At 36.4% G+C, this 27,107-nt stretch overlaps 1 protein-coding gene across 2 annotated transcripts in view; it reads right to left on the bottom strand.

Annotated features, from left to right (window-relative positions):
* LOC145688457 (ribitol-5-phosphate xylosyltransferase 1-like) overlaps positions 1–27,107 on the bottom strand; it is an 85,195-nt gene that overhangs the window by 45,918 nt on the left and 12,170 nt on the right. For both annotated transcript variants that reach the window (XM_081762712.1, XM_081762713.1), the window contains exon 2: positions 12,479–13,067. In XM_081762712.1, the coding sequence (XP_081618838.1) occupies positions 12,479–13,067 (589 nt within the window). The remainder of the gene's footprint in view (positions 1–12,478; positions 13,068–27,107) is intronic.

Here is a 27,107-nt window from a genome sequence, read left to right on the forward strand (position 1 = left end):
TTAAGCTAGCAGAAAGCTGTTACTATGCACTCCGCTTCTCGAGCGTTTTCCTATACTATACAACAATATGCTGTAAATTAGTGTGTTGTTGACGATTGCATTAAATATTTTACTTTCGCCACGTACCCCGCCTCAACCCACTGGATAAATCAATTTACATTTGCTACTTCTTTTCCTTTTGGGGACACAGCCTGTTTTTATGTTTAGTCTAGGCGTTTAAGCATTGTTAAATTTCTAAGAAATGAAAATGCTAAACTACAATACATAAACAATAAAATACGATCTCGCGCTTAATACACGATGTATACACTCATTCTCAGGCAGCTATTTATTTATTTATTTTAAATTTCTTGTAATAATGTCTTTATTATATATTAACTATTGGGTTCGCACATTTGGGTATTTACAAAATCCAATTTTCCAACAACGAATACTACGTCGAAAGTAAACCAAAACCCCACGTCAGAAAGCGGGCATAGAACAGCTTATTCCTGAGAAAAATAAAATCATGTCCAGAACATTATTTACAGGGGGTGAAAGAAGTCAATCATTGCAAATTCGTAGCTTCACAATTCCCGAAGGTGCTTACTGACAGACGAAAACTAATTGCTTTGTACTTCACATTAAGGCGTTAGTTTAACGGCCCACAAATGAAATAGTAATTACTGAGTTGACGACGGAAGAATGAAAGGAATATGAATAGGGGTGAAACAGAAAAACCCAGAAAAATCCCTCCACTTGGTGGTAAATAAATCCATATCGCGCACCAATAGCTTGGATGGAGGAACCTTGGACCTAGAAGTGAACACTCTACCGACTACGCCACCGAATTTGTGTTTAAGTTAATATCAACATGCACAATATTTCAAACGCGCAATCTGAAATATGATCGATCGCTTGGATCGGTTTCCTTCGTTCAATGTAACACATGATAATGAACCGTCAATAAGAAGGAACCTGTTTACTTTCCTAGTTCCAAAACTTGAAGATTTTTGCGGAAAATAAGGTATAGAACAACAACTTAGAAACAGGACATTTTACGATTTTTAAACTATAGTAAAGGCATGAAGATGTCAACATTAAAACAAAAATTGCACACCATAAAACTTCGTTATTTCCAAAATGTACTGGAACCAAATTATTATTGTTATTTTACGATAATTTGAATCGCAAATTCTGACAGTCCCTTTTCTTGTCTTTCATTTTAGTGCGAATCGCTAAATAAAGAAACCTAGCCTTTGTCACGTACTTTTGGAGAGGGTGCTAGCAGAAGTCACCATGGGGAAACACTCAACATGCAGAACAGTTCTTGTGCCACTATCTCAAAAGCTTTCAGTTATAACCTGTTTTGTACACGACTTGTGTGAAAAATATCATGTTTTATAAAACTTTAAATATTTCGTATTTGGCATTGAGAAAGCATACAAAAATTTAGCTCAAAATATAGTTACAGAGAGAGAGAGAGAGAGAGAGAGAGAGAGAGAGAGAGAGAGAGAGAGAGAGAGAGAGTAAAACTTTATCTGAGCTCATGTATAAGAATAAACAATTTATATTATTCAATTTATTATTCAGTGTTGCAAACTAAGGATGTCATAGTATCACAAACAACCAAAGTTTGGGGAATAATGCACATCGAAAAACTTTAGTGTTTGATACCATGGTCATGGTACGGCTTGTTCCAAATGAATAAGAACGAAGTTATAAGGGCTTGATATTTTTTTAAAAGGCTTTATTTCGAAAAAAATGCTCAGATAAGCATAATATCTAAATACCTATGTGGTTTGCAATTGGCAAAGAAATCTTTTCCGTTTACAGTACTTCGATATTGCAAACAGTTTCGAAGATACGAAAAGCATTGCTGAAGTTTGCAACACTGCTTAAATCATGTAATTGCGAGAAATTTTTGTAATTACAGCTACTAAAAGCTATTGCAGTAATGCTATAAAAGAAAAGGAAAACAACAATAATTTTAAATATTTTCCAAAAATACGCCATACGCCATTGCGAACTTTATGAATGTTTATCATATCTCCAAAACGGGTTGCGATATCGAAGTGTAAACGGTAAAATAATTTGTACGTTCATTGCAGGCCACACAAGTAACTAGACATGATACTTGCTTAAGCATGTTTTCGAAATAAAAACTTTTGAAAAAATTTAAATTTTCCACTCCTTTTATAGGGTTGTTCAAAAAGCGCGCCGGTTTTGGATCGTCTGGCAAATTTTTGTTTCTCGGTTGCCGGTATTGTTTTGTATTGTTGCTCTAATCACAAACATTCCGATTATCGCCTTAGTCTGAATTTCTCGCATTTCTTCAGTCTATGTCTAACCATGGAGCAGTTTACTATAGCGCGTGTGCTAATTGTGAAAACTTTTTATCAGAACGGAGAAAGTTATGCAGCAACTGTCAGGTGACTTCGCACGGTTCTAGGGCAAAATGAGGCTTGTCACTTTTTTCTTTGGGTTACTCTTAAATCATTAATGAAATGAAATGAAATCTTTGAGTTTTACGTCCCACGGTTATGCCGGTTAGGCTAAAGGAGACGGTGATGATGAGTAATGAATGAAATGGTGGAATGAAGAAAGTGGGAGGAAACGGGAGAACCCCGAGAAAACCCACGCACACGGTGTTTGTCCACCACAAAGTTCACTTGGCGGGGGTGGGGATCGAACCCGGGACCCCTAGCACCAGAGGTGAACGCTCTACCACTGAGCCACCGCGGCCCCCCTTAAATCATTAATGTATGTCAATAAACCCCATTCTATCCGTAAATTAAAGGAGGAAATTCGACGAGTCGTCAAGGAAATCCAAGTGGGAAATTGTCAGGCAGTCATAGCGAATTTTACGAACAGATTTATTGCATGACAGCGCAGTAGAGGAGGTCACATGCCCGACGTCATTCACCATATCTGAAATCAGAATCTGTGATAAACATGTTTATGAATTTTGTTAGTGATGTAACAAAACTGGCGCGCTTTTTGAATAACCCTATATTTTCGTTTCTATTTATCCAAAACACGTCATACCACGAGCATAGTACCTACCGTTAAGGTACTTTGGAAGTGCATCGCATAATTCATCTTAGTTGTGCTAGAGGCTTCCAAACTTTGGATGTTTATGCTACTATAACATTCTTATTTTACTTTATTTTTTTATTTATTTTATGCTACTATAACATGCAACACTGAATAATAAATGTGGTATTTTAAGTTTTCGTTTGATATGTTGATTTGAAATATGTAATAATATGATGTAATACCGCTTAAAAAACAACTTTATATTGGGTTCGCAACACTGCTTCTTGGGTGTTTCTGTTCAATACGTGCGACGATGTCCCCTTCCTTATAGTTGCTTCGTGCAAAGTTTCGCTTTTCTCCCTATTTTGGTTTCTCCGTTATAACTGTTCGGCATTATATATGATGCACCATTTTTATATATTTTATGAAACGAATCATCATAATTAAATCATTACAAATGTATAATTATTGATCAGAAATGATTAAATATGTCCCTATAAGTGTATAACAATAAATATTGCATTAGAAGCACAAAGTAGAAAGTACACTTTGGTATCTATAGACGCATCCCATATCTCAAGATCAAGAGTTCGATTAAATTAGTCCAGCAATCCATTGAGTATATATATATATATATATATATATATATATATATATATATATATATATATATATATATATATATATATATATATATATATATATATATATAAAACACTTTGTGTTGAGTTAAGAACACTTTTAATCTGTTGGTACTGCAAAGTGCCCCCTGCCGAAGTTTGCATGGTACGAAATTTCAGCGTTTTTACATATTTCTCTTTAACTCAGAATGGTTAAACCGAGAGATCATAACTTGCAACCCTAATTTAACTCATTTTTCGATGTCATACAATGATGAAATTTACATAGCGACTGAAGTTGAATGCAAATACAATGTTCGATTATCACTTTCATATATTTCTAAACATTTATCTGATTTTCATCTAACAATAATTTTACTTCGACCGTACAGAAATGGATCGTATCTCATTTTGTAACTTTAACTCATTTCCCGACTTCGAACAATGATGAAATTTAGTACAGTGACAGAAGTCAGATGGCAATACAATAGTCTACTGTTGCATTCGTAAATTTGTATATGCTTATATATTTTTAACTACGAGTAATTTTTAGTCGGACCGTACGAAAATGGGCCATAGTCTATTATTATATAGAAGCGAAAGTGATCTTGTTTGTCGTCGAAGCAAATGAAAATGGCTGAAACGAATGCAATGATTTCTTGGATATAGTTATCACCTATCCCAAAATGGGTTTTTATCATGTTACTTTGATTAAAATGCCCATTCTAAGAGGTGACCGGAGGTCATAATTCATGCACAAAATTTAGTTTCTCACGCACTCCACAAGCTAGGTAGTCCATGAGCCAGACAACATCGTGGTACCATCCAGGGGGGCAACATCCCCCAATACTTTTTGAACAGATATGTGGTCCAGTATGTCAAAACTGCTTGGTGGACTTTCGTCCGGCACACATTTATGCCAAATATGATGTCATCAATATGGCCGCCTACTGATTTCACCATAGCAATTTTAAACGATTATAATTGCACTATCGTTCAAGGTAGAAACTTAATTCTTGCTTTATTGTTGAGAATATACTCCAGGCCTACATTTTAATATCAAAACTTTCCTAATAATTGCCGCCATTTTGAAATATAGTGCCTGAAAGTGTCATGGTGGCATGTTCAATCGCATCCTTTAATGGCGAATTATTATAAAACAGCTATATTTACACAAAAATACTCTTAAATAAACAAAGTTGTGCATTTGAAGAGCTTTCGAACGACACCTAAATTATAACTGTATCTTTACAAATAACGGAAATAATTCATTTTATGCACTGGTAGGTGTAAATTTCTAAGAATTCAAATATTAAAAATTTTACTTTGATTTTGATTTGGCTTCAGTCTAGCATCCCACGGTTATGTCATGGCGACTAAAAAGATGTGGACCTACTGATTATAATGGAATTCGAATTACTTTTTTTGTTAAACTTTTTCCCCTCCGGGAATCGAGCCCAGGATCACGCGCGCCGAGGGTAAACGTGTTAACCACTACACCAAGTGGGAGTCCTCCGATTTTACGTGGATCTGACTTTTATTATATAATGTGAGTGAAACATGGTGATATTGATTTCGGCAGAAACACACGCCCTTCAATATGAATTGATCATTTACTGTGGTTCTAGATTTGTATTACAATATTCATACTGGCATGAAGCATGAAGCATATATTCTCACAATATACAACGTCACTAGATTGGGGATCCATGTACAATAAACATCACTTGGTTCACCCTCACTGGAAGGACACCAAAGGGTTGTCTAGCTTACGGTACTAGTAGTCTTTGAACATGTTACATGCAATACTGGAGGGTAGACGTTATAATAGGGGAGTTAGACTGCATAAGTTGCTTTACGAAGCCTTGATGAGATTGGCATGGAAAGGCTTTCTTAAATGGATGGAAATAAATAACCAAAACGCCATCCAAGATCTTTACAACGCTATCACACAGATTGAATTACTTCATGACAATGTAGATCTCGAGAAGTTACAAGGTTGTATTAGAGAATGTATCCCATATTCGCATTCTGAATCTCTTCAAGGATTACCAGGAATTATTCGAAACGAAAATGGTGATTTATCCTCATTTTGATGAGCTGTATCGATATGGCAGATTGTTCTTGGCCTAGTTAAGCTTCTAGAGAAGGAAACTGGTTTCTTCATCTTGCTGTGATTAAAGAGATGATTCTATAGTGTTTTGCATATGATAGTTAAAATTATTCTAGATATCTATTGGTTTACTATATTGAAATGACTAGGCTGCAAATTGACCACCCGAAGTTGTATGATCACTACCCCAGAGAATGATTCTCTGTACAGCTTGGAGGAAGCAATTCTTTTGCAAGAATTCCAGTTGAGCAGGCAATAGAGGACAGTTAAGAAGACACTCCAGCCGCCGATGGAATTAAAGGATATAGTCTTCATATAGTTGCAGTGACCAGGTACTCGTACATAACAGCAAAGAACATGTGCGTATGCCTTAGGAATTTAAGAATGATGATTGATATAAAAAGAGGTGGTTTGTCACATGCTGATCTCGAATTTCTAGGATACAGAAGAATGAAAATAATGTACAGTCACTTCTTTACACAATGGAGAATAGTTGGAGAAATCCTTTTGGTGGTCCAGAAAACTTGTTGTCATTATCAACCGGCATAGCCGCTACTACCGAAATTGGAAAAGATCTCCTAAATACCAAAGAGAAGGGGACAATTGCTTTTATAAATTTTAAGTAAGACAGAATGAAACCCAATGAGGTATTCTCCAAATTCCATGACCGCCTCCAGCAATTAAGGCTTAAGACTTTCAGTGATATGCAAACGTCCAAGAGGTTGATAATTTAGAATAAGGAAGTTGTTTTGAGAGCTGATAACAAGCTATTTGGATATATGATCTTAGTAGCTGGAAAGAGAAAACTGGATATAAGATTAGTTCTACATCCATTAGGACCACTTCCATCGGCTTTGGCTGATTGTGAAGGAACCATGAAGAAAACAAACAAACGGCTATTTTTCGCAAATATCTTGAGAAAAAAGTGTTTGCTGCAGAAAATATACCGAAACCGTCAGGCTGTGTAATTGATGGGATATGTCTTGTTCACAGGATTAACGGAGAGCAAGACTTTTGAAGAGGTATCAAAGAGCATATTTGCAGAAGCCGTTAGCTGGATCAAACAGCGACAGGATTAACGCGTATTCGATGTACAGGACGATAAATTCATAAAGAATGCAGAGAGGATTATTCGAGGGTCCACCTCTGGTTTGCACTACAGAAACATAATGTCCAATCAAAAAATCAAAAGTCGAAAAGGTTACTTGCTTGTTCTGCAAGTAAAGTAGCACTCATCGAGTTTCTGTTAAAAACTGGAAATCTCTCACATATCTCCAGAAACTTGATGATAAACAGTTTTTTGTCACGTTGAAAGACGAATGCGTAAGACTAACTTGTAAAGAAAGTATTATTTATGAAAATCTTCAGACGTCTCAGGAAGAAACTGACACCCAAATGCTTCTCCATGCAAAACATGCAAATGTTGATCACCCATCTGTGATCATTGTGTCTGATTGCACAATGTTCTTGATCTCAGCCCTTTTTTTCAGTGAACATATTGATAATGTATTCATAAAGTGTGGCAATAAAAACAGAGAAAAGTTCATTGATGTGAAACGGGTCGCCTCATCATTGGGAAAAGATGCATGCAGAAGTCTTGTTGGTTTCCATTCATTCACTGGCTGTGATTCAGTCAATGCATTTACTGTCTGTGGGAAATTTGGAGGCTTTAATTTATAAATATTGATAATGAACTTCAAAAAGCAATGCCAGCTCTTGGGGAAAATAGCACCTTACACTAGTACTCTTTCAGAAGCTACAGGAATTTACATGTAAGATCTATGCACCAAATTCACCTATCACCAATGTCAATGATTCCCTGTACCAATTGTTCAGGCTGAAGAAAGGTGACATCGAATCTGAACAGTTGCCACCATGTGCAGATGCACTGTACCTTCACGCTAAAAGAGCTAATTATCAGGCAGCTATCTGGAAGAGAAGACTCGAAAAGGATTCCAACATTTCCAGCTCAGATGGCCATGAAAGGCTATTCTATGATGACCAGCTACAAATTGAGTGGATGAAAGGTCCTCAGCTCCAAATGCAATTTTGGAGTTCCTGGCGTCCAAATGTACCAAAGAGTGTAGGTCTCCTATTTGTCAGTGTATTAGCAACAACCTGAAATGCACACATGCCTGTAAATTTCAGACATGTAGTAACATGTTAGAAGAGAATAATCTTTGCATTCAGGAGAACACAGATGAGACAATGATGAAGACATGAAACATGATAAAGTGGTACATCAAAGTGTATACATGGTTCACTTAGAAATAATAGTAAATGAAAAAATGTGTAGATAAAATTTCGTATAGTAGCAAAGTATTGATAGAATAATTTGTAAAATAGGGTGCGAAACCAGGTATAGTAACGTTCCTATAATATTTACGAAGCATAGTAAATTAGATACAAAAAGTTTTCTCGTACACTTTAAATATGATTTCAATACTGTTAATTTTTTCACATAAAAATATTTTGGGTTGTATGCGTATACCATCACATAAAGTATTATGTGTGTAAGAGTAATAAATAAACAAGCTTATGACAAAAGATAGAAAAATAGTTTTAAAATAGTATATATACTTTACAATACAACACATGACTTGCAATAAAACATTTATGTACTTAGTCAGTGTAAATAGGCCTATATATGTAGTGTATGTATGAATTTGTGTATCACAGAGTGTAAAATTTGTGTTTATTCATATAAATACTGTACAATACTCCCATGTAAATAATATTTTCTACCTTCAGTATATAAGTAATTACGTCATTTACGATTACATAATCTATTCATACTCGCTTAGTAAATTTTACTGCGCATGCATATTTGCTTAATTTGCTTTAATCTTTACGGCAGATTGTAATTGTAAATCTAGAAATGCAATAAATGATAACTACATATTTCTACCGAAATCAATATTAATATTCATATCTATAACAAAAGTCAGAGTCACATGTTGACAACGTGGTATTTCTGATATTTTAATTCTTAGAAACGTACATCTAGCAGTGCATAAAATGAATTATTACCGTTATTTGTAAAGATACAGTTATGATTTAGGTGTCGTTCGAAAGCTCTTCAAATGCAAAACTTTGTTTATTTAAGAGTATTTTTGTGTAAATATAGCTGTTTCATAGTTATTCGACATTAAAGGATACGATTGAACATGTCACCATGACACTTTCAGGCACTATATTTCAAAATGGCGGCAACTATTAGGAAAGTTTTGATGTTAAAATGTAGGCCGGAGTATGTTCTCAACAATAAAGCAAGAATTAAGTTTCTACCTTGAACGATAGTGCAATTGTAATCGTTTAAAATTGCTATGGTGAAATCAGTAGGCGGCCATATTGATGACATCATATTTGGCATAAAGGTGTGCCGGACGAAAGTCCACCAAGCAGTTTTGACATACTGGACCACGTATCTGTTCAAAAAGTATTGGGGGATCCCCCCCCCCGGATGGTATCGTTGATCAGATTTTAGGGGTCTGGCTCATGGACTAAGGATCATGGAACTCTGTAGATAAACTCTTCATTAAAAGTAAACAGACACGTGTCCCGGTATTTTTGAAAATTTTCGTCTTAGAGACATTTTATACCTATACATATACATCAAATGTGTGAGTTTATGTTCCAGTATAACTCTGAAACGCATTAAGCAATTTTGCAAACTCTGTACACATATGACTTACAATCTTTAAACAATTACTATAGGGGTAAGATAACTAGCATCCAGACAGTGGTGGTTATCTCATGTATGTAAGGTAAGCACTGCATACCCAAATATAAAACCCATAATTAAGTAACTCTATAGCCTATGAATCCCGGACGTTCAAAGATTTTGTGAACTTTTAATGAATGTCTGACCTCTTTCACTTTCAAAAAATATGTAAATGCACAATATGAAATGGATGATCTCCTACCAAAACAGACTAACTCGAAATGAATTTTAATGAAAGAAAGAAAGAAAAAAAGATCGGTAAGTTTGAATTGGCTTTTTTGGTGTGGGAGAAATAATCATTTCGAATACACCTATTACTTAACTGAATTTTTAATACCCAAAACCTGAGTTGATCTGTTTGGTCATGGAATCATCCAAAGACAATGCAACATAAATGTTTTTAAGATCTATTTAAATATTTTAAATGAGAGTACGAGTGATACTATGCAACTACAACTACAGATATTTACACAGGGTGTCTACAAAGTCCTGTCCTGTGAATTTTGAACTGTTTTAATTTCATAACTTAACGTAGAAGATGAATGCGAATTTCACCCAGAGGAGGTGTTATCCTTTGCCATACCTTCTTGATAAATTGAAATATGCCACACATATTAAAGGCACGCACGAAAGAAGGTAAGAATGACGTAAGGTGAAGAAAGCAAAACGATGAAAACCCAAAAACTCTCTTTTTGTTCCACATACTCAAAATCCTGTTATGAGTAGTTGCTCTTTAAATTTCAGGTTTGGCGCAAGTTAAAATAGCGAAACACGTCGACATATGATTGCAATATGTCGATTCACAGTTAAATAGCATTTCATGACGTGAGTATGAAAACCTAAGTTTTTCGAAAATGTTTTGTATGCTAGCACCAAACAGCATCGCATGATGAGTGTCTGCACAACACAGAGAAAAAAGGAAATAAACAAAGAAAAGATTACGGAGTATTTTATCCTGAAATATAGCGAAACTTAGTTACACACCTACCTGTTTGGAACACTGATCTGTACATCTTTTGCAGCAGATACTGAAGTGTCCTACCCCTTCTTCCAAGGAATATGTCAACAGCGTTACTATAGCTAACAAGCCGAGGTAAACCGAACTCAGAATCTCCTGGCGTGCAAAACTGTAGAACGCAGCCTCTGTTGTCGAGTCAAGCCGGGACTTTCCCTGGCCAAGCTTGATCACCAAATATAGCGAGCTTTACTTCTTAGATAATGGGCTACTTGCCCACAAAATTTTCTTCAGATCCGACCATAGTTACCGAGAAATAAAGTTCCATATACAAGGCAAACTGAGCATATCCCTAGCCGAGCTTGGCCACCAAACATAGCGATCTTTATTCCTTAGAGTATGGGCTATTTGCTCACCAAATTTGGTTTAGATCCGGCAAGTAGTTACTAAGAAATAAAGTACCACATACACGTATACACACCTAGAGTGAAATTATAAGCTCCCGTACCCTTACATCGAGAGCTAATGATAAAAGCGTGCACAATGCTTGTACAGCTTCTTCTGTTTGTGGATTGCTGTGGTACAGAATATCCGGAAGAGTGAGGAGAATGAGGGCCACGATCCCTTCTCAACTATCTTATCATGAAATGAAAATAATAAATAAATAAAAACTCTGTCAAAACAGATACTTTTTCACGTGAAAAATGGCAGATGATACCATCATGGTAAAACCAAATATTTCGTTCTCCCCTAACACAGACGCGAATGTTTATATACAAGCAATAGTTACAATGTTGTAGAAGAAAGAAAGGCCAGCAATGAGCCACCGTAATATCGCACACCACACACTTAATTTAAATAAATGAAATGTTTCCCGTGCAAAACATGCAGATTTTAAAGTTATCCATACTTTACAGTTCTGCCTGTTCACATTAACAAGTTTAATGACACCACTCCTCAGCAAACAAACAAACAAATGCACGTTGTCAAGTTCGTTTCTGACATAAATGTCTGAAGAAACCACCTATAAATATAAACTCTTTACTCACTTCTTTAAGTTCAGGTACGACATGCATGTCAACTTAGAAAGAGCTTTTTGTAATGTAGATTTCAGTCTATGTGGTTCTTTCCATAAACGACGGTGAACGTTCGTAACATATTTGCAAATTTACAGTCATGTGTTATGACAGTCGGTCTCCCACTTCGAGGTCTGCAGCTTTCCTGTGTGAAACATTCGTCAGGATATCTTTGCACAAATTGTTTCTGCACTTTACCATAACTATTTGTTCTCCTTAAGAAGCTAGTCATGATCAAAACACGTTATTCTAACTTAACTAAAAATCTGACAAAAGGGAAACACTTTACTAATAGTAATCTGTATTGCAGCTCTGAAACTGTAACATTATTTATTTAAGTTATACGTAGTTACAAAGCTAGAATATGCAACGTTGTTCTAATGTGTAAATCATTTCAATAAAATTTTCAACAAACGCATTGCAACAAAACACTAAGACACATCACCAAATTCCAACACTGATTAGGCTCAGTGAAGTCTGTGTTACTAACCAACACATAAAGCAAGTAATCACACCGCAAAGTGAACTACGCGTGTTCAGATGTTCAATTTACAATATGTTAACATTCCTTGGTGCTAACAGTGTTCCTAGTAGACAAGAAATTTTCGGAAAACTACATTTTCACGCTCACGTCATAAAATGTTATATAACTGTCAACTGATACATCGTAAACGTACATCAGCGTGTTTTGATGTTTTACCTTGCAAGAAGCCTAAAACTAAACAGAAATTCTCATAACATATAACTTTAGAGATAATGTGGAGCACAAGGATGGTTTTAGTTTTCGTTGCTTCATCCCATATCTATGTCTCTGCATATGTGACGTATTTCAATTCCGGAAAAATATGCGCAAGGATTACACTTTCTTTTAAGCGTGCCTCACACTCATCTCTTGTTTCATTACCAAGCAATAAGAGTTCGAAGTGTACAGGACAGCACTTTGTGAACGCTCTGTAGTTTAGTCTTACTTACATTGCAACACCCAGAGGCCACTGAAAGAACTCCACGTTGTCAACCAATGTGCTGTCATACACAAGGAAAACAAAGTCTATCCAACCTCCTTGGGAACGCATATATGGAAGCAACCACTGGTTATTACACTCCTCGCTTCCCAACATAACAACAGCAGTTTTCCTCAAAAATCTATACGATGGAAGGTAATCCAACCAAGTCTTAGCAAATTCTATTTTTTCAGGTGAGCGACCGTTTATAACTAAAACTAAATACTGTACATCTTGTGGCACTGTAGTTTGCACTATACCAGGTCCTGTCCGAAATAAAAATTTAATATTATCAAACACTAAACTTCCCGACTGGATCATCCCATTATGTAGATCTCTCAATTCTCCACCTAGGACATGTTTCCACAAATATATAGCAATAGCTGCTTTGCCCCAAATTTCCACCACCACACGACGCGAAGGATTTTTCTTCAGATTTTTCCATTTGCGATTGACAATTTGATCATCAATACGATTAAGTTTAAAACTAACGTTTGCCAAGTGCTTCAAGGATTGTTGATCTCGTATAGCTGGAATATTTTTGAATCTCTCCACATGAACTGAAAGTCAGAAAAGAAAAGAATAAAGTTAATTTTCTACACATTAGAATACATTATGGAATTCACAAACCGCAAAAGTGACTAAAGTGTAACTCACGGATTAATGATCAATTTATGAGAAACATTGAGAATCAACTTAGAAGTGAAACCGTTGGCTACCTGCCCTATGGTTATGTAAAATAGAGGAAACGGATGAAAAGAAGAAGTACGTGATGATGAAAGAATCCTTTCATATAATAATATTTTCCCTCCTCTTGGAAAACAGCCCGTGTCTCCCCCATCTATAAATCAGGACCGAAGGATAACGTGCCATCGTATAGGCCTATTTCGCGAGAAAATTATCAAAGACAGACTTTTCAAATTTTCCTCTCCCTATATTAACACAGCCAACATGGCTTCGTGTCAAATAGCTCTTGTCTTACTAACCTAAGTAACATGCTTAATCAAACCAGAAATAGTGTTTCCAACAGTGCAGAACTTGACACCGTCTATTTCGAATTATCTAAAGCCTTCGATTCCATTAACCATCCTTATTTAATTTACAAAATCTCCAATAGATTCGGTATTCATGGCCCACTCTTATCCTTACTGACTAGCTACCTACAAGGTCGCACCCAGAAAGTTGTCTTGGCAGGATCAATTTCTAACCCGCTGCCTATAATATCCAGAGTAGCACAGGGAAATGTAGTTGGACCATTCTTATTCATATTGTACATGAATGACCTGGCTAATCGCTTCAAATCGACCTCCATCAGAATCTTGTTTGGCGACTGTAAAATATTCAGGCAAGTGAGCAATACAACCTACTTCAAAACTGCAACTTACAAACTACGATCGGACACAACTTCCCTTCAAAATTCCATAGCAGAAATCCAAGATTTAACAAATGGTTGGGACAGTAGGTGACCAGAAATCAGAAGCTCTCGGCGTGCAAAGCTGTGGCCGAGCCTGTCTCTGACCGAGCTAAGCTACTACAGGGTTCACACAGAAATTTTCAAATCAATTTCCCTGACTTTCCCTGACTAAAGTAATCAATTTTCCTGACCAACAGCTATCGCTGTTTACTAACGGCCTCCACCATCCCCATAGCCGTCCAACTCTCTCCTTAAGACAACCTGTAGAGTATTTTCTAAAACCCACATTAAATTTACAGTAAACAGAGCCGAAAAGGTAGATATAAAAACAAATACAAATCTTCATTTATGACTACAATACGAAATAACTACTTAAAATTCTGTAGTCTTGATGGTGTAATATCACTAAACATTTTAGTGTAATGACTAATAATAAGCTTCAGTTTATACTATTCCTTGAATACTTATAGAATGTACAAGTGTAAAAGTGAAATACGTATCATATTTCTACGGCTCATATGAGCAAAACACTTCAATGTTCAATTTGAGTCACAAGTTTTCTTTTTTCTGTTCCAAAATTTCAATTTTTGCTTTTATTGCTTCTTCTTTCTTCATTGCTTCAAGCTTCAATATTTTCCTTCTATCCTCTAATTTCTTTTATTTCTTCTGCCAGTTTCTTTTTTGTAACTCTTTTTTTGTCCTCTTCTGTACGAGTTTTCCTGGTACAGGGTGGCCACTCTTTTGGGATTTTGAAATTCCCTGACTTTTCCCGGTTTTCCAGACCTTTTCAGAAAATTTCCAGAAAAAATCCAAAATGGGTATATTCGAATATTTTTAAGCAAAATTCGTCAAAAAAGCTGTAAGTGAACTACAATGTAGAATCACTAAAACTAAAAAGAATACTACAAAAGGTACCGGTAACTGTAGTCTGATTTCAATCTAATTTTCCAAGTTCTAATTTTAATCACTTATCTGCCAATATTTCTCCACCACTGACACGACTTTGGTAAATTTCAGTTCAAAGATTAGCATTACTTACAAAAGACGACACACTGGGTGATATGCATAAAAGTGAGATCTTACACTTTTCTCAAGTATTTGAGATTAATCTCAGGCACCTAAGTAAATGCTCGGAACTTATGAATCATACTGTGATTTGTCACTTTGTGTATGCATAAAGTTAGTATAACCTCAACCTGGGTGGGAAAAAATCATGATTTTTTTTAAAAAAAAAAAATCATTTTTGTTGATTTTTTTTTATTTAAATCGATTTTTTTGATTTAAATCAAATCTTTCTCCTCGTATAATACAAGTCGCGAACAGAAGAAAAAGCATTAGGAATTAGTATTAAATGCTAATTATGTCATTTAAGTGAAAGTATTGGGGTTGAATTTTGAATTATCCCCAGTCGTTAACCTATATCAATCCCAAACAATGTTTCTTAACCCTTTTAAATTATGGCTCCTTTTAAAGATAAATTATAGACTTTCAGTCAAGCAGCTACGGCATCATCCCTATTTATCCTAGGATCATGGTACATACATCACTCTCTTTAGAATAGAACAGCTTTTGAAGCGGTAACATTCACATTTCCCTATCATGTCTCTGAAGCGGAAAATTTTGAGAGTAATCGGCATTTTTTTTTTTTTTTTTAATTTTGATCCCCTCTGGATTCCTCTGTGTTAACGCACAGATCTCAAAATCAACTGAGAAATACTAAGGGGTGTGCTAAATGTGTGTACAAAATTTCAAGCTTCTATCTTGAGTAATAAGTGTGAGGAAATTATTTAACAATGAGCTAAGAACATTCCCACAATGCCCCAGATGACCCGGATGTAATATAAAAATTTACTCAGACATCCCTATTTATCCTTGGATCATGATTTGTACATTATTCTCTTCAGAATAAAACAAATTTTCAAACGGTACCCTTCAGATGTCTCCATCATGTATTTGGGGCGGGTAAATCACGAAGAAAGGAACTTTCTGTTAAAAATATCTTTTTTTTAAAAAAAAATTTTACCTCTGTGGACCCCTCCCCCTGTTTTAAGGCACAGATCTGAAACAAATCTGAAAAATACTGAGGGGTGCACTGAGTAAATGTGCAAAATTTCAATCTTGTAGGTGCAAAAGTAAGCCCGCGAAAAATAATATTCCCCAAATACCCCAGATTCCCGTATCAAGCAGGATTTCAGGTAACAGTTTCCTGAGATATCCCTATTTATCCTAGGAACATAGTACGTACATCATTTACTTCAGAATAGAACAGCCTTTGAAACGGTACCATTCATATGTCTCCATCTGAGGCAGGAAAATCACGAAAAAAGATATTTTTTTATTAAAAATATTTTTAAAAATATCTTTGCCCCTCTGGACCCCGCTGTTTCCACGCAGAGATCTGAAAACATCTGAAAATTATTAAGGAGTGCACTGAACGAGTGTGCAAAATTTCAGTCTTCTGAATGCAAAATGTAACCCGTCAAAAAATAATAATAATACGCATAATAAAAAATATCTTTTTAAATTTATGACGTCATCACACTATGCCTCAACTCAGAAAGGCGTGAAAGTATATGTAATTTGTTCTACAATGCCTCCAGTCTTGAAGGGAACGAAGTAAGAAGCCTCATTGGTACTTTTTAAATCGAATAATGAAGATTCTACCCTATCACTTAAAAATAGGTGATATAATTTAAAAAGTTAAGCATTAAGGAAAAAGTACAGCAACGTTTATCAAAAAGAGACTTCTTTTCATAAAAATTACTGATATTTGGCAGGGGCCAATTTTTGAAACCTCAGAACTAGCTTGCGGCATGAAATACTTAAATTTCGTCTAAAGTTATAACATAAAAAAAAAATAAAAATTGGAGAGGGGATAGGAAACCTCTAAATACGCCCTATTATGTAGGAACAAACAAACAGACACACACAAAAAAGAATTTTCGTCTTAAATGTCGATGGTGATTTCCCCGTTGGAATAGTTAACGATTTTAAAACCCAAACCCAATGTTACGAAAAGAAGAAAGCAGGATTGCTCCGTTACCTGTTCAAAAAGGGATTTTCCCTAATCATCCTCTGCATGACACTTGTTTTCATACTATACTGTACATTTGAGTCTCATTGTATTATGATTATTAATTTCCATAATCGAAATAACAGAACAACACGGGATTTTACTTATTTTCACTTAAAATTAATTTATTTCGGAATTCGATTTAAATCAACGATTTTTATTTAAAAAATCAAGTGATTTAAATCTTGATTTAAATCAGACTGATTTAAATCAATCCACCCTGACCTCAACTAGCTGAGATTAATCTACAAATTTCGTGAACCACCTCAATACCAGTCTCCTTGTCTCATAGTGTGTGAGTGTGGATCAAAATGGTTGAATTTATCGATGTGGAGCTAAGAAGAAAAGTACACTTACAGCTGTACTGAGAGACTCTGATGTGTATGACTATAAACGTCTATATAGATTTCAAAACCAAAATATACAATGGATAGCACAGCATTTGCTTGGGATTTACAGAAAACCAGAAGTGAGGCTCTGAATAATGAGATGAGTTTTAAGTACTTTACAACGTTTGTTGTAGATAATGGAAGCTGGAACAGCTGGAGAAACAGCTCAGTGCCTACAATGGCAAAGCCTATCACGTTGCACTCTCAATGATGAATAAATACAATAAATAAATAAAAAAACAACTAAAAATAAATATAATAAATAAATAAATAATGATGTAGGGAAGAACCACTTCTTGTTGTTCAGCAATTCATAATGGACACTATCTTAGGGTCACCGGTGCCCCGTCCACTTCCAATTTCAACATGTGCGTTCTAGTATACTCTCTCTGTGTGATTAGACGTAACTTTTTATGAAGAACAATATTGCACTTGATCATTTTGCCTATTTCTTATAATTTTGGAGCTACTCAAATTTTTTCTGCTTATCTTAAAACTTTGACTCCCGTTCTTTAACCTCTTCTATATGTTTTCGGATAACAGAGACAGCCAGTTTTTTAATCCCCGGAAACTACTAACACCGTTGCATGAGTTAGCACTTCTGTTTTGTTTCCCCATCACAAATGCAAAAGTGTTCTCTTTATTATGTTTATATACAGGGTATTTCAAAATAACACCGACAACATTTGGGAGCTGATTCCTGGCACCAAGATAAGACGTGGTACTTTCGCAATGGTTTATATAGAGGTAATTGGAGAATACTTCGAATTATACGCCCATAGGCAAACTCCCTCCGTAAAAATTGCATCGTTAGTACCTTAGGATTCTGAAACGTGGATTTTTGGATAGGGCACATATTAGTTCCTAAGTGAAGTCTTGACCCGACTACGGAAGGTCCCATAGTTTTGGAGCTTTGAACCTTTAAAGTTCATTTTTTCATGTTTTCGGCAGCCTATAACTCCGAAAGGAAACATTTGTGCATCCAAGTTGGTATATACTTTTTGTCTTATCTTGGTATTACGAATCATCTCCCAAACGTTGTCGCTGTTGTTTTGAAACACCCTGTATATGAAATTAAAAGACACTGTTACTCTTAATCTCTTGAACCACCCGACCGAACTCAATAAAATTTTCAACACAGATGAGATTCGATCCTGGGATAGTTTATTTCATCTCACTTTTACGGTGCCACTTAGGGGAGGGGAAGGGAGAAATATTTAAAAATGATCGATATTAATGTCGAATCTATAGTTTTTAGGGACGATGAGAAGAACAGTAATACTTCCGATACTACTTAAATCCAAATTTAGCCTCGTTAACTTGGGGGAAATATACTAAAATGATCGAAAACGACCAATATCAGTGCCGAACCCATAGTTTTCGGGGTCGCTGAGATGAACAGTAATACTTCCGATACTGTTTAAATCCAAATTCAGCCCCACGACTTGGGGAAGGAGAGGGCGAGATACATAAAAAAGATCGAAAATGAGGGATATCAAAGAAAGCTTCAGTAATAGTAAAACGTGACTGACTAACGGAACATATTACTAATTTTTATTATTTTAATCCAGTGAAGCAGGTAATTAACGATAGTCCAATTGAAGCAGAGTTGGAGCTGTATAGTGCCGAGAAGTTGGTTGTCACTGTTGTATATTGCTGGAATATTCAAAGGAAATTAGCCATATTTTAATCTCTATTTCAACAGAAAAAAATCGTGCGGGTAAATAACGCTACTGATTTTAATTTTATATTTTCACTTGCTGCATACCTGTGAATTCCTGATTTAAAGAAGGAAAGGAAATAAACATCCTCGCCTTCATTACGTCATTTCTGTATGAAACGTTACCAAAGCTAAGTTGAAATGGGACGGAACTGCATGTCACAGTGAGAACAATCTCACTCCTATTCGTTGTTTTTATGCATACAAATTACGAGTAAGAACTCACTTGTAGATTAATCTCGTTCAAGAGGTGAGATTATACTCACTAGTACTTACTCATCTTTATGCATATCACCCACTGTAACTGTTTCAAAATCCAGCACGACATTCACTGAACTGTTTTTAATATCTCACATCACACTAGCTGTTCAATAAACACCAAGCTATTGGGATTAATACTTTATTCATTGAATTGTTCAAGACCTCAAATGACTCATTTCCTCATCAACCGCAGACAGCTTCTCCTTAACCTTAGCCAACAACTCCATTTTCTTTACCTCGAGTTCAACAACCTTACCCTTAATGGCATTTTTCTTCTTCTGTTTCTTCTCTTCCTCTTTCTGGTTCTTCAGGAATTTAACGAACTCATTGAGCATTGAGGGAAGCAGCATGGACAACTTTCTTTGTAATTTTGAACTTTTCTATACCACCACTACAGCTGAAATTGAATCGTGCATCCTCTTTAGTGCAATTGGCCGTTGCTCACTTTGGTTTTCAAACATTCTTTGTTGATTGAAAATCCCCTCTCTACACCTTCGATTCGATCAGCTAATGTTCTTTAAAGCCAATTTTTGGATACCACAATTTCCAGACAATTGGACACTCTCTATGCAGCTACCTTGTCGTCTACCAACACGCTCGGATCCAAAAACGAAACTGCTCTTGTCAGCTTGGATTTCAAAGGTTATCTCTCCACTATTTTCATTACAAATTTCTGACATCCTGTACGACAATCTTTGCGAAATTCAAGAATTTCTCTTTGAAACATAATAGGATTAATAGCCAATGGTTACAAATTTAGCTTCTCTAAGGTTTTCATTCTTCTGAAAATCAATGTTCACTTATGGCTTGCTTACAAAAGCACTATCTTCCACAAAACGACCAGCTATAGACAACACAATGGCATGGAGGGAATTGTAAAGGAAAGGAGCCTTTCCCTGAAATTCGAGTAAAAATGGTTCAACAGTCTTTGCTACTGTTGTACAAAAGCCTAGTTTTGCACCAAGCAACTTATCACTTATGGAATTTCTTAAGAGTATCAAAGCTCTTACATCCTGGTACTTTCCTCTCGTCAGCAGCCCGCTGCACGTATTTCATCACGTGGGGTAATATTTCCACGGCTGGGGAAGCAACCTCTGCATTTTTCGTCCATGTAATGCTGCAAAATTTAAGAAACAGAACATCCTGTGAATTTTATATAATCTGCTCGACGAGCTGGAACGCCTTTGAATACATTATAAGAAGCCTTCAGATATTCTTCTAATTTCCAGAATGTTGCTTGCATGACAGCTTTGAAAGTACAATTGATAGTATGCAGCCCAGAACTTCCAATATCAAGGACTGGATCTGAAGGTGAACTTGCAAGATCTTTCTGCAAATTACTTAGAAACTTGAAATTAACATGACGGCCATCCATAGAAATTTCAACCATTTTTTCAGGTCTATACCTAAGACGCCATTCTAAAACTTGCTTCAACGTCTGTACACATTGAATGTCCAAGGAAAACTGAATTCAAAGACGAGACAGTTTTTGAGTTGAGTTGAGTTGGTTTTGAGCTTAACGTTCCTTTTAGCAGCGAGGCTATATGAGACGGAATCTACTGATTAACGTGGAATCCGAACCACATGAGCTCCCGCTGGGAACAAACCCGGGTCCCCCACGCCAACGGCGAGTACGCTAACTGCTTAGCCACGAATGAGTTCGAAATAGTTTTTATTTATGTTTCAATAACTAATCGTGAGGTCCATTTGCTACAATTGCGAGACTTTGTTAAGGCTTTCATCAAATCCAATAACGTAATGGCTGCAGTTTTGTAGTTCATTCAGGAGATCACTTTTAAACAGCAACCCAAGCCTATGAACAATGGTATAATCTAACTTCGTACGTTGTAATTGCATCTTACTACAAATTTCGCTAACAGGAAATGTCAGCTTGAAATTTACTGCGAGCCTTCATTTAATCAAGTAACAGTTGACTTGCTTTGGCATAGCAGAGGAATATTTGCAACCATGGTATTGGCTAGCTGAAGGTCACGGAAACAGCATTGGCTCATCTCTCTCCACTAGCACCGAAGTACTGATTGATTAATTATTGTTGTGAGTGAGGGTCTGGGGACAGAGCCCCCAGAGACCGAGAAGATTTTGAATGAAAATAGAGAAGCTACATGGCTAGGAAGGTAGTAAATAGTTATATTTTCATCGAAGCAGAAATTTCCGGTTTTTCTCAAAATTCCCTGACATTTCCCGGTGTTTCTAAATTCCCTGACTTTTCCATGTTTTCCCGGTTTTCCAGGTGGGTGGCCACCCTATGGCATCTTCAAGATATTCTTCGCAGCGCCTCCTAGCTACCCTCACATATAACAACATCTGTTGTGTTATTGGCATCTTCTGTATTCTCCCAAAATATCTGATAGAGTTATACACTCTCCTCTGTGCAATGAGGCTTTTCTCATGAAGATTTTCAACCAGTAGTACTTCGTTAACAGAGAAACCACTTTCTACACTTGCATTAGAGTGGGGAAATATTAGGCACAGCTTTACCACTTCCCATAAATCTTCATATGTCTTTCTGTCAAACAAAAGGGATCAATAGAAATCGTCTAGCCTCTCAGAAGTAGCATTATCCAAAAATTCACTAAAGTTTCCTTGCATTTGAATCAGCTTCATCACAAAGCAAAGCATACTGAACCTTTGCCTTCTCTGCAACACCGTCAGTAATACGATTTTTTTAAAATATATATAGAACTTGCAGCAACATTCCGAATCTTAGTTTCCCCTGTACAGCCTGCTTGGCGATAACACAACGTTCCAATGATGTCAAGGCCTGAATAGCTTTATACTTTAGAGGGCTCCTCTCAAGAATCTTCTTGATCATTTGTATTACAATTTTTTGGCATTCTTGTTGGAATTTTTTTGACACACACTTCAGATCATTTTACTTCTCGAAGAAGTTTCTTTGAAACCCAATATCAATATCCTTTAAGGGACGTAAATTGTCAACATTATCCAGATCAATAGCAAACAACTTGTTTAAGGTGGCTGGCATTTTTGTTGGTTTAACAACTCGCTCCATTAGATTTCTTACTAAAGCTGTTAAGTCAGAAAATAAGTAGTGTGACAGCGGCTATGGCGTCTGATATTTCTTCAAAAATGGTTCACAATCAGCTGATAAAATTTTGAAAAACGAAAGTTTGGGTTTTAGAAACACATCTTTCGTTTGTTCCGAAACATTATGAAATGGGCTGGTATGTGTATTTTTCACTATCCACAAACTTTTTCACATCATCAAACAGTAAGGCCCTGTCAACAGAAGTTACATTCTCCAGCCATCCAGTAGTGCAATGCTTGATAAGAAATACACTTTTCCTCGTTAATGCAATGAACTTTGCACGACGAGCAGGTGAGTTATTAAAAATGTAGAAGATATCACGCAAAAAACTATGAAGATCCTACTGAACCACGTCCAGTCCACTTTTTATTGCCCCAATAATAAGATGAAGTCGACAAACACCAATGTTCACTAGTTATTTCCTCTCATTTTTTCTTCAAATTTATTTCAGAAACTTAGGTTCACATTTGGTTCATCCATTGGAACTTGTAGAATGTTGCTTAATGGCAATAGACGTATTCCTTCAGTAAAGCAATCCAGAAGAATTTCAGAAGAAGCTCTTCTAAAAAAAAAACACACTGTTAAAATATTGCGTACACACTCTATTAGTATTGACATCAAAAAACCACAGACAGGTCTATTTGACCTTGTCGCACAATTTTATTCAACGATTCATAAAAACAAATAACGAAGTTATCACATTCATTTAACCTGTCCTTAAGTGCACTATCAAAATACGGTGCAAGTCCGTGATTTATGACATAAGAACATTTTGTAGAGCTCATCTGGAATTTGGAAGTAGCTGCACTGTCTGCAAACAATAAACGAAATATCTGTCCTAAATGTTCACAGGTTAAAGATTTGTGGGAGCATCGTATGTATCCTTTATGAACTGAAATAATTTCACTGATTTCTTGTTCATTTCCCTGACTTTTAGCATACCGTATACCAAATGTCCGTTCCCTGACTATTTTAAATTTCCCTGAGTTTCCAGGTCTGTGTGAACCCTGTACTAATTATAGTAATCTTCAATCTTTGGACAATGGGCTCCTTGCTCACCAAATTCAGTTTAGATCTGGACGGTAGTTACCGAGAAATAAAGTGTCACATACAAGCAAAGCCGAGCCGAGCCTGTCCCTGGTCAAGCCCGGCCTCCAAATATAGCAATCTCTATTCTTTAGACGATGGGCTACTTGCCCACCAAATTTGGTTCAGAGCCGCCCAGCAGTTTCCAAGAAATAAAGTGCCACATACACCTGGAGTAAAACTTCCTGTATGCTTACACCGGGAGTTAAAAAATAAAAATAAAAATCAAATAAAGTAACTTTTTTTTTTTGTTTTTTGTTTTGCTTTCGTCTTCACCGTACTTTTGAGAATCTTTCTTGGCTCTTATTATAGGCTGGCCACAATTTAGATTTATTTAAAAATGAAAGATGCCTTTAAATAAAGCATTTTCTTTTAGTTATCGTCCCATGATTACACACCAAGGCTAACGGAGACAATAATGATGAGATAGATGGATGATAATAGTGGAATGAACGAAGTGGGAGAATCCCAAGAAAATTCATGTATATCGTGTTTGTCCACCAAAAAGCCCACTTGGCGAGGAGCTGGGATCGAACCAGAGACACCACGCGATAGACTTGAGCGATGTATATTTGTGTGAAATGAATTATCCATGAGTAAGAACTTAAGGAACTGACACATAACTACAAATATTCACTTGGGCTAATCTTGGTATACGGCTGTTATTACTAATTGCCGAAATTTAAAAAATGAAATGAAATCTTTGAGTTTTACGTCCCACGGCTATGCTGGCTAGGCTTAAGGAGATGGTGAGAAATGAATGAAATGGTGGAATGAAGAAAGAGCGAGGAAACGGGAGAACCCCGAGGAAACCCACGAACACAGTGTTTGAAAATGAAAATGAAATGAAATTTTTGAGTTTTACGTCCCACGGTTATGCCGGTTAGGCTAAAGGAGACGGCGATGATGAGTAATGAATGAAATGGTGGAATGAAGAAAGTGGGAGGAAACGGGAGAACCCCGAGAAAACCACGCACACGGTGTTTGTCCACTACAAAGTTCACTTGGCGGGGGCTGTGATCGAACCCGGGACCCCAAGCACCAGAGGTGAACGCTTTACCACTGAGCCACCCCGGCCCGCACACAGTGTTTGTGTAGCACAAAGTTTACTTGGTGCGAGCTGGGATCGAACCAGTTACCCTATGCCGAAATTTTCAGACGGAATCTCCATGTCTTCTTCAATGACGATTTCTTAAAGCATCTTACAGCAAAGTCAAATTTATGTCATGGACGATATCGAGATATTATTATTACCACAGAGAACGTTTCTGTTTTGCTACTTCTACATAGTGGCGTACGAAAGGAAGAGGTTTCGAAGTTTTAACCACCCTTGGGCATGATATTATAGAAAAATAAACATTTACTATCTTTCCTGAAAGGATATGAAATTGAATGCTTGAACGCCCCTCCCTTCGTGATGAAAGTCTGCGTATGCACCTGCTTCTATACCACAACGATGGATGAAATTTGATATGATGACTTCGCTGTAGATATTTTAAAATAATGTTGCTGAAGAAGATGTAAATTCCCAATGAAAATTTCGGCAGCAATTACTACAGAGATGGATACCATTATTAGTCCAAGTGCATATAGCCCATGATAGAGTATTTTTAAAAAAATACCAGAAACAGGCATTAAAAGATTCATATGCAAGTGTGTAATGGCTGGTGAGAGTGGTAAGTTAGGAAGTTTACTTTAATAGCAAATGTCTTGATGCACAGTAACGAGTAGTTTCTCTAAATCCACATAACTTAACTAGATCCGTTTTGTAACCTGCCACAGTTCATTTTAGATGGCAAACTGAAGGGTACGAAACAATTACATATTTTAACATGAAGATGTGTCCTCCAGTTGAATCTTCACAGGGATAGGAGAAGTGACTTACGACGGAAATTGCTGAGGTGTACATCCTGCTGGCACATTTGGAATTTTATCAGAGAGGGCCTCCCACTTGCACAGCAACAATTAAAGCTAATAACAACGTATACTGTCTTCTATAATATAATAATAATAATAATAATAATAATAATAATAATAATAATAATAATAATAATAATAATAATAATAATAAACCTCCAGACATTAAAAATCTCTCATTTTATTGATGATGTTTTATTTTCACTAGCCATGCAGCCGAGGGGATTTGCACGATTTTACCTGACGCACGATCACAAATCTACCGCAACACAATGTGAAAATACATGATTAACTAAACCACAGAAATAATATAATATAATCCTACACAATTGTGTAGTCGCGATCCACAATATAGTTCCCGAAACAAGCACGAGGATGCGCGTGAGAGCACTGAGAAGTCATTTGTTGATCACAGTCACTCGGAGCGCGTGATAATCGCTGAGCAGGTGCTCGCTAAACATGATCCGTTAAGAAGTAAGACACTCACGAGTCGAACTAGGTCTCTGTCAAATGAAATTACAGACATCGTCGTTGTACCGTGAACGTTTGTGAGGGTGTGCATTGGGTTGTTTAGTGTATATGTGCATTCATCGCAAGAGACGTGGTAAGTGCAAATTGGTGCCGACCGCAGTAAAGTTGCAGACCGGCAAAAGCAAAGGCCGTAAAAGGCCACGGTGAAATTATATTTAGTGTGCACATGAACCCTTTGGGTGCTGAAGTAAAAGTGTTTTGTAACCAACTACATAGTATAACCAAATTCGGTTTATATTAATAAGTTAGTGGTGGTGGACGAAATTCCAAGACAAGAGTTGTTCGATGTGTGGCGGAATGAAGAGGACCCATCAAAGAGATTAGTGCGTGTGCGTGAGTATGTACTAAGTATGGTATGCAAACGTGAGAGGACCATAATCGTGTGCAAGTGCAGAAAAAGTGCTGAGTTTTGTAAGAAACTGAAAGGAAAGTGGGTAAAGTGTCATTACGACCGCAAGAATTTCTGCGGCAAAACTGGAAGTAGCTGAATGTGCAAATGGCGTTTGTTTAACGACAAAGTATGGAAGAAGAACAAAACACACGAGATCGGCCACGAAAATTGTTCGAGGAGAGTACAGCGAAATGTAGAAAACGAAATGAACGAAATAAGAAAAAACATAACAAAGGGATGTCCACAAGGATCTATATTGGGACCTCTGCTCTGGGACATCATATTGCAACCAGGATTAAAAAGCATAAATAACTTAGAAGAAATAACTGGCTTAGTGGCTTACGCAGACGACATACCGTTAATCATAAATGGAAAAAGCCGAACGGAATTGGAAGCAAGGTCAAACCTAGTTATGGAAAAATTATTGAATTGGTGTAAATTTACAAAATTAAATATATCTCCTGACAAAACAAAATACATGTTAGTTAATGGGAAATTGGAAAGAAATCCTATTATAAAAATTGGTATTAAGTCCATTTCCAGAGTAGAAATTTTTAAATATCTTGGCATATGGTTAGATCAGTTGCTGAACTTTGCAGTCCATATAAACAAACAAAAAGAGAAGATAGTCGGAATTGCAAATGAAATTTTTTATATAATGGCAAGAGACTTTAGACTGTCGGCAAGCCATTGTCTAACATATTACAAGGCAATATTTGTAACAATCGTTGCTTATGGCTCAAGTTCTTGG

This window comes from Thermobia domestica, chromosome 6 (genome assembly GCF_964235325.1).
Source record: "Thermobia domestica chromosome 6, izTheDome1.hap1.1, whole genome shotgun sequence".
In the NCBI taxonomy this organism is placed as follows: domain Eukaryota; kingdom Metazoa; phylum Arthropoda; class Insecta; order Zygentoma; family Lepismatidae; genus Thermobia; species Thermobia domestica.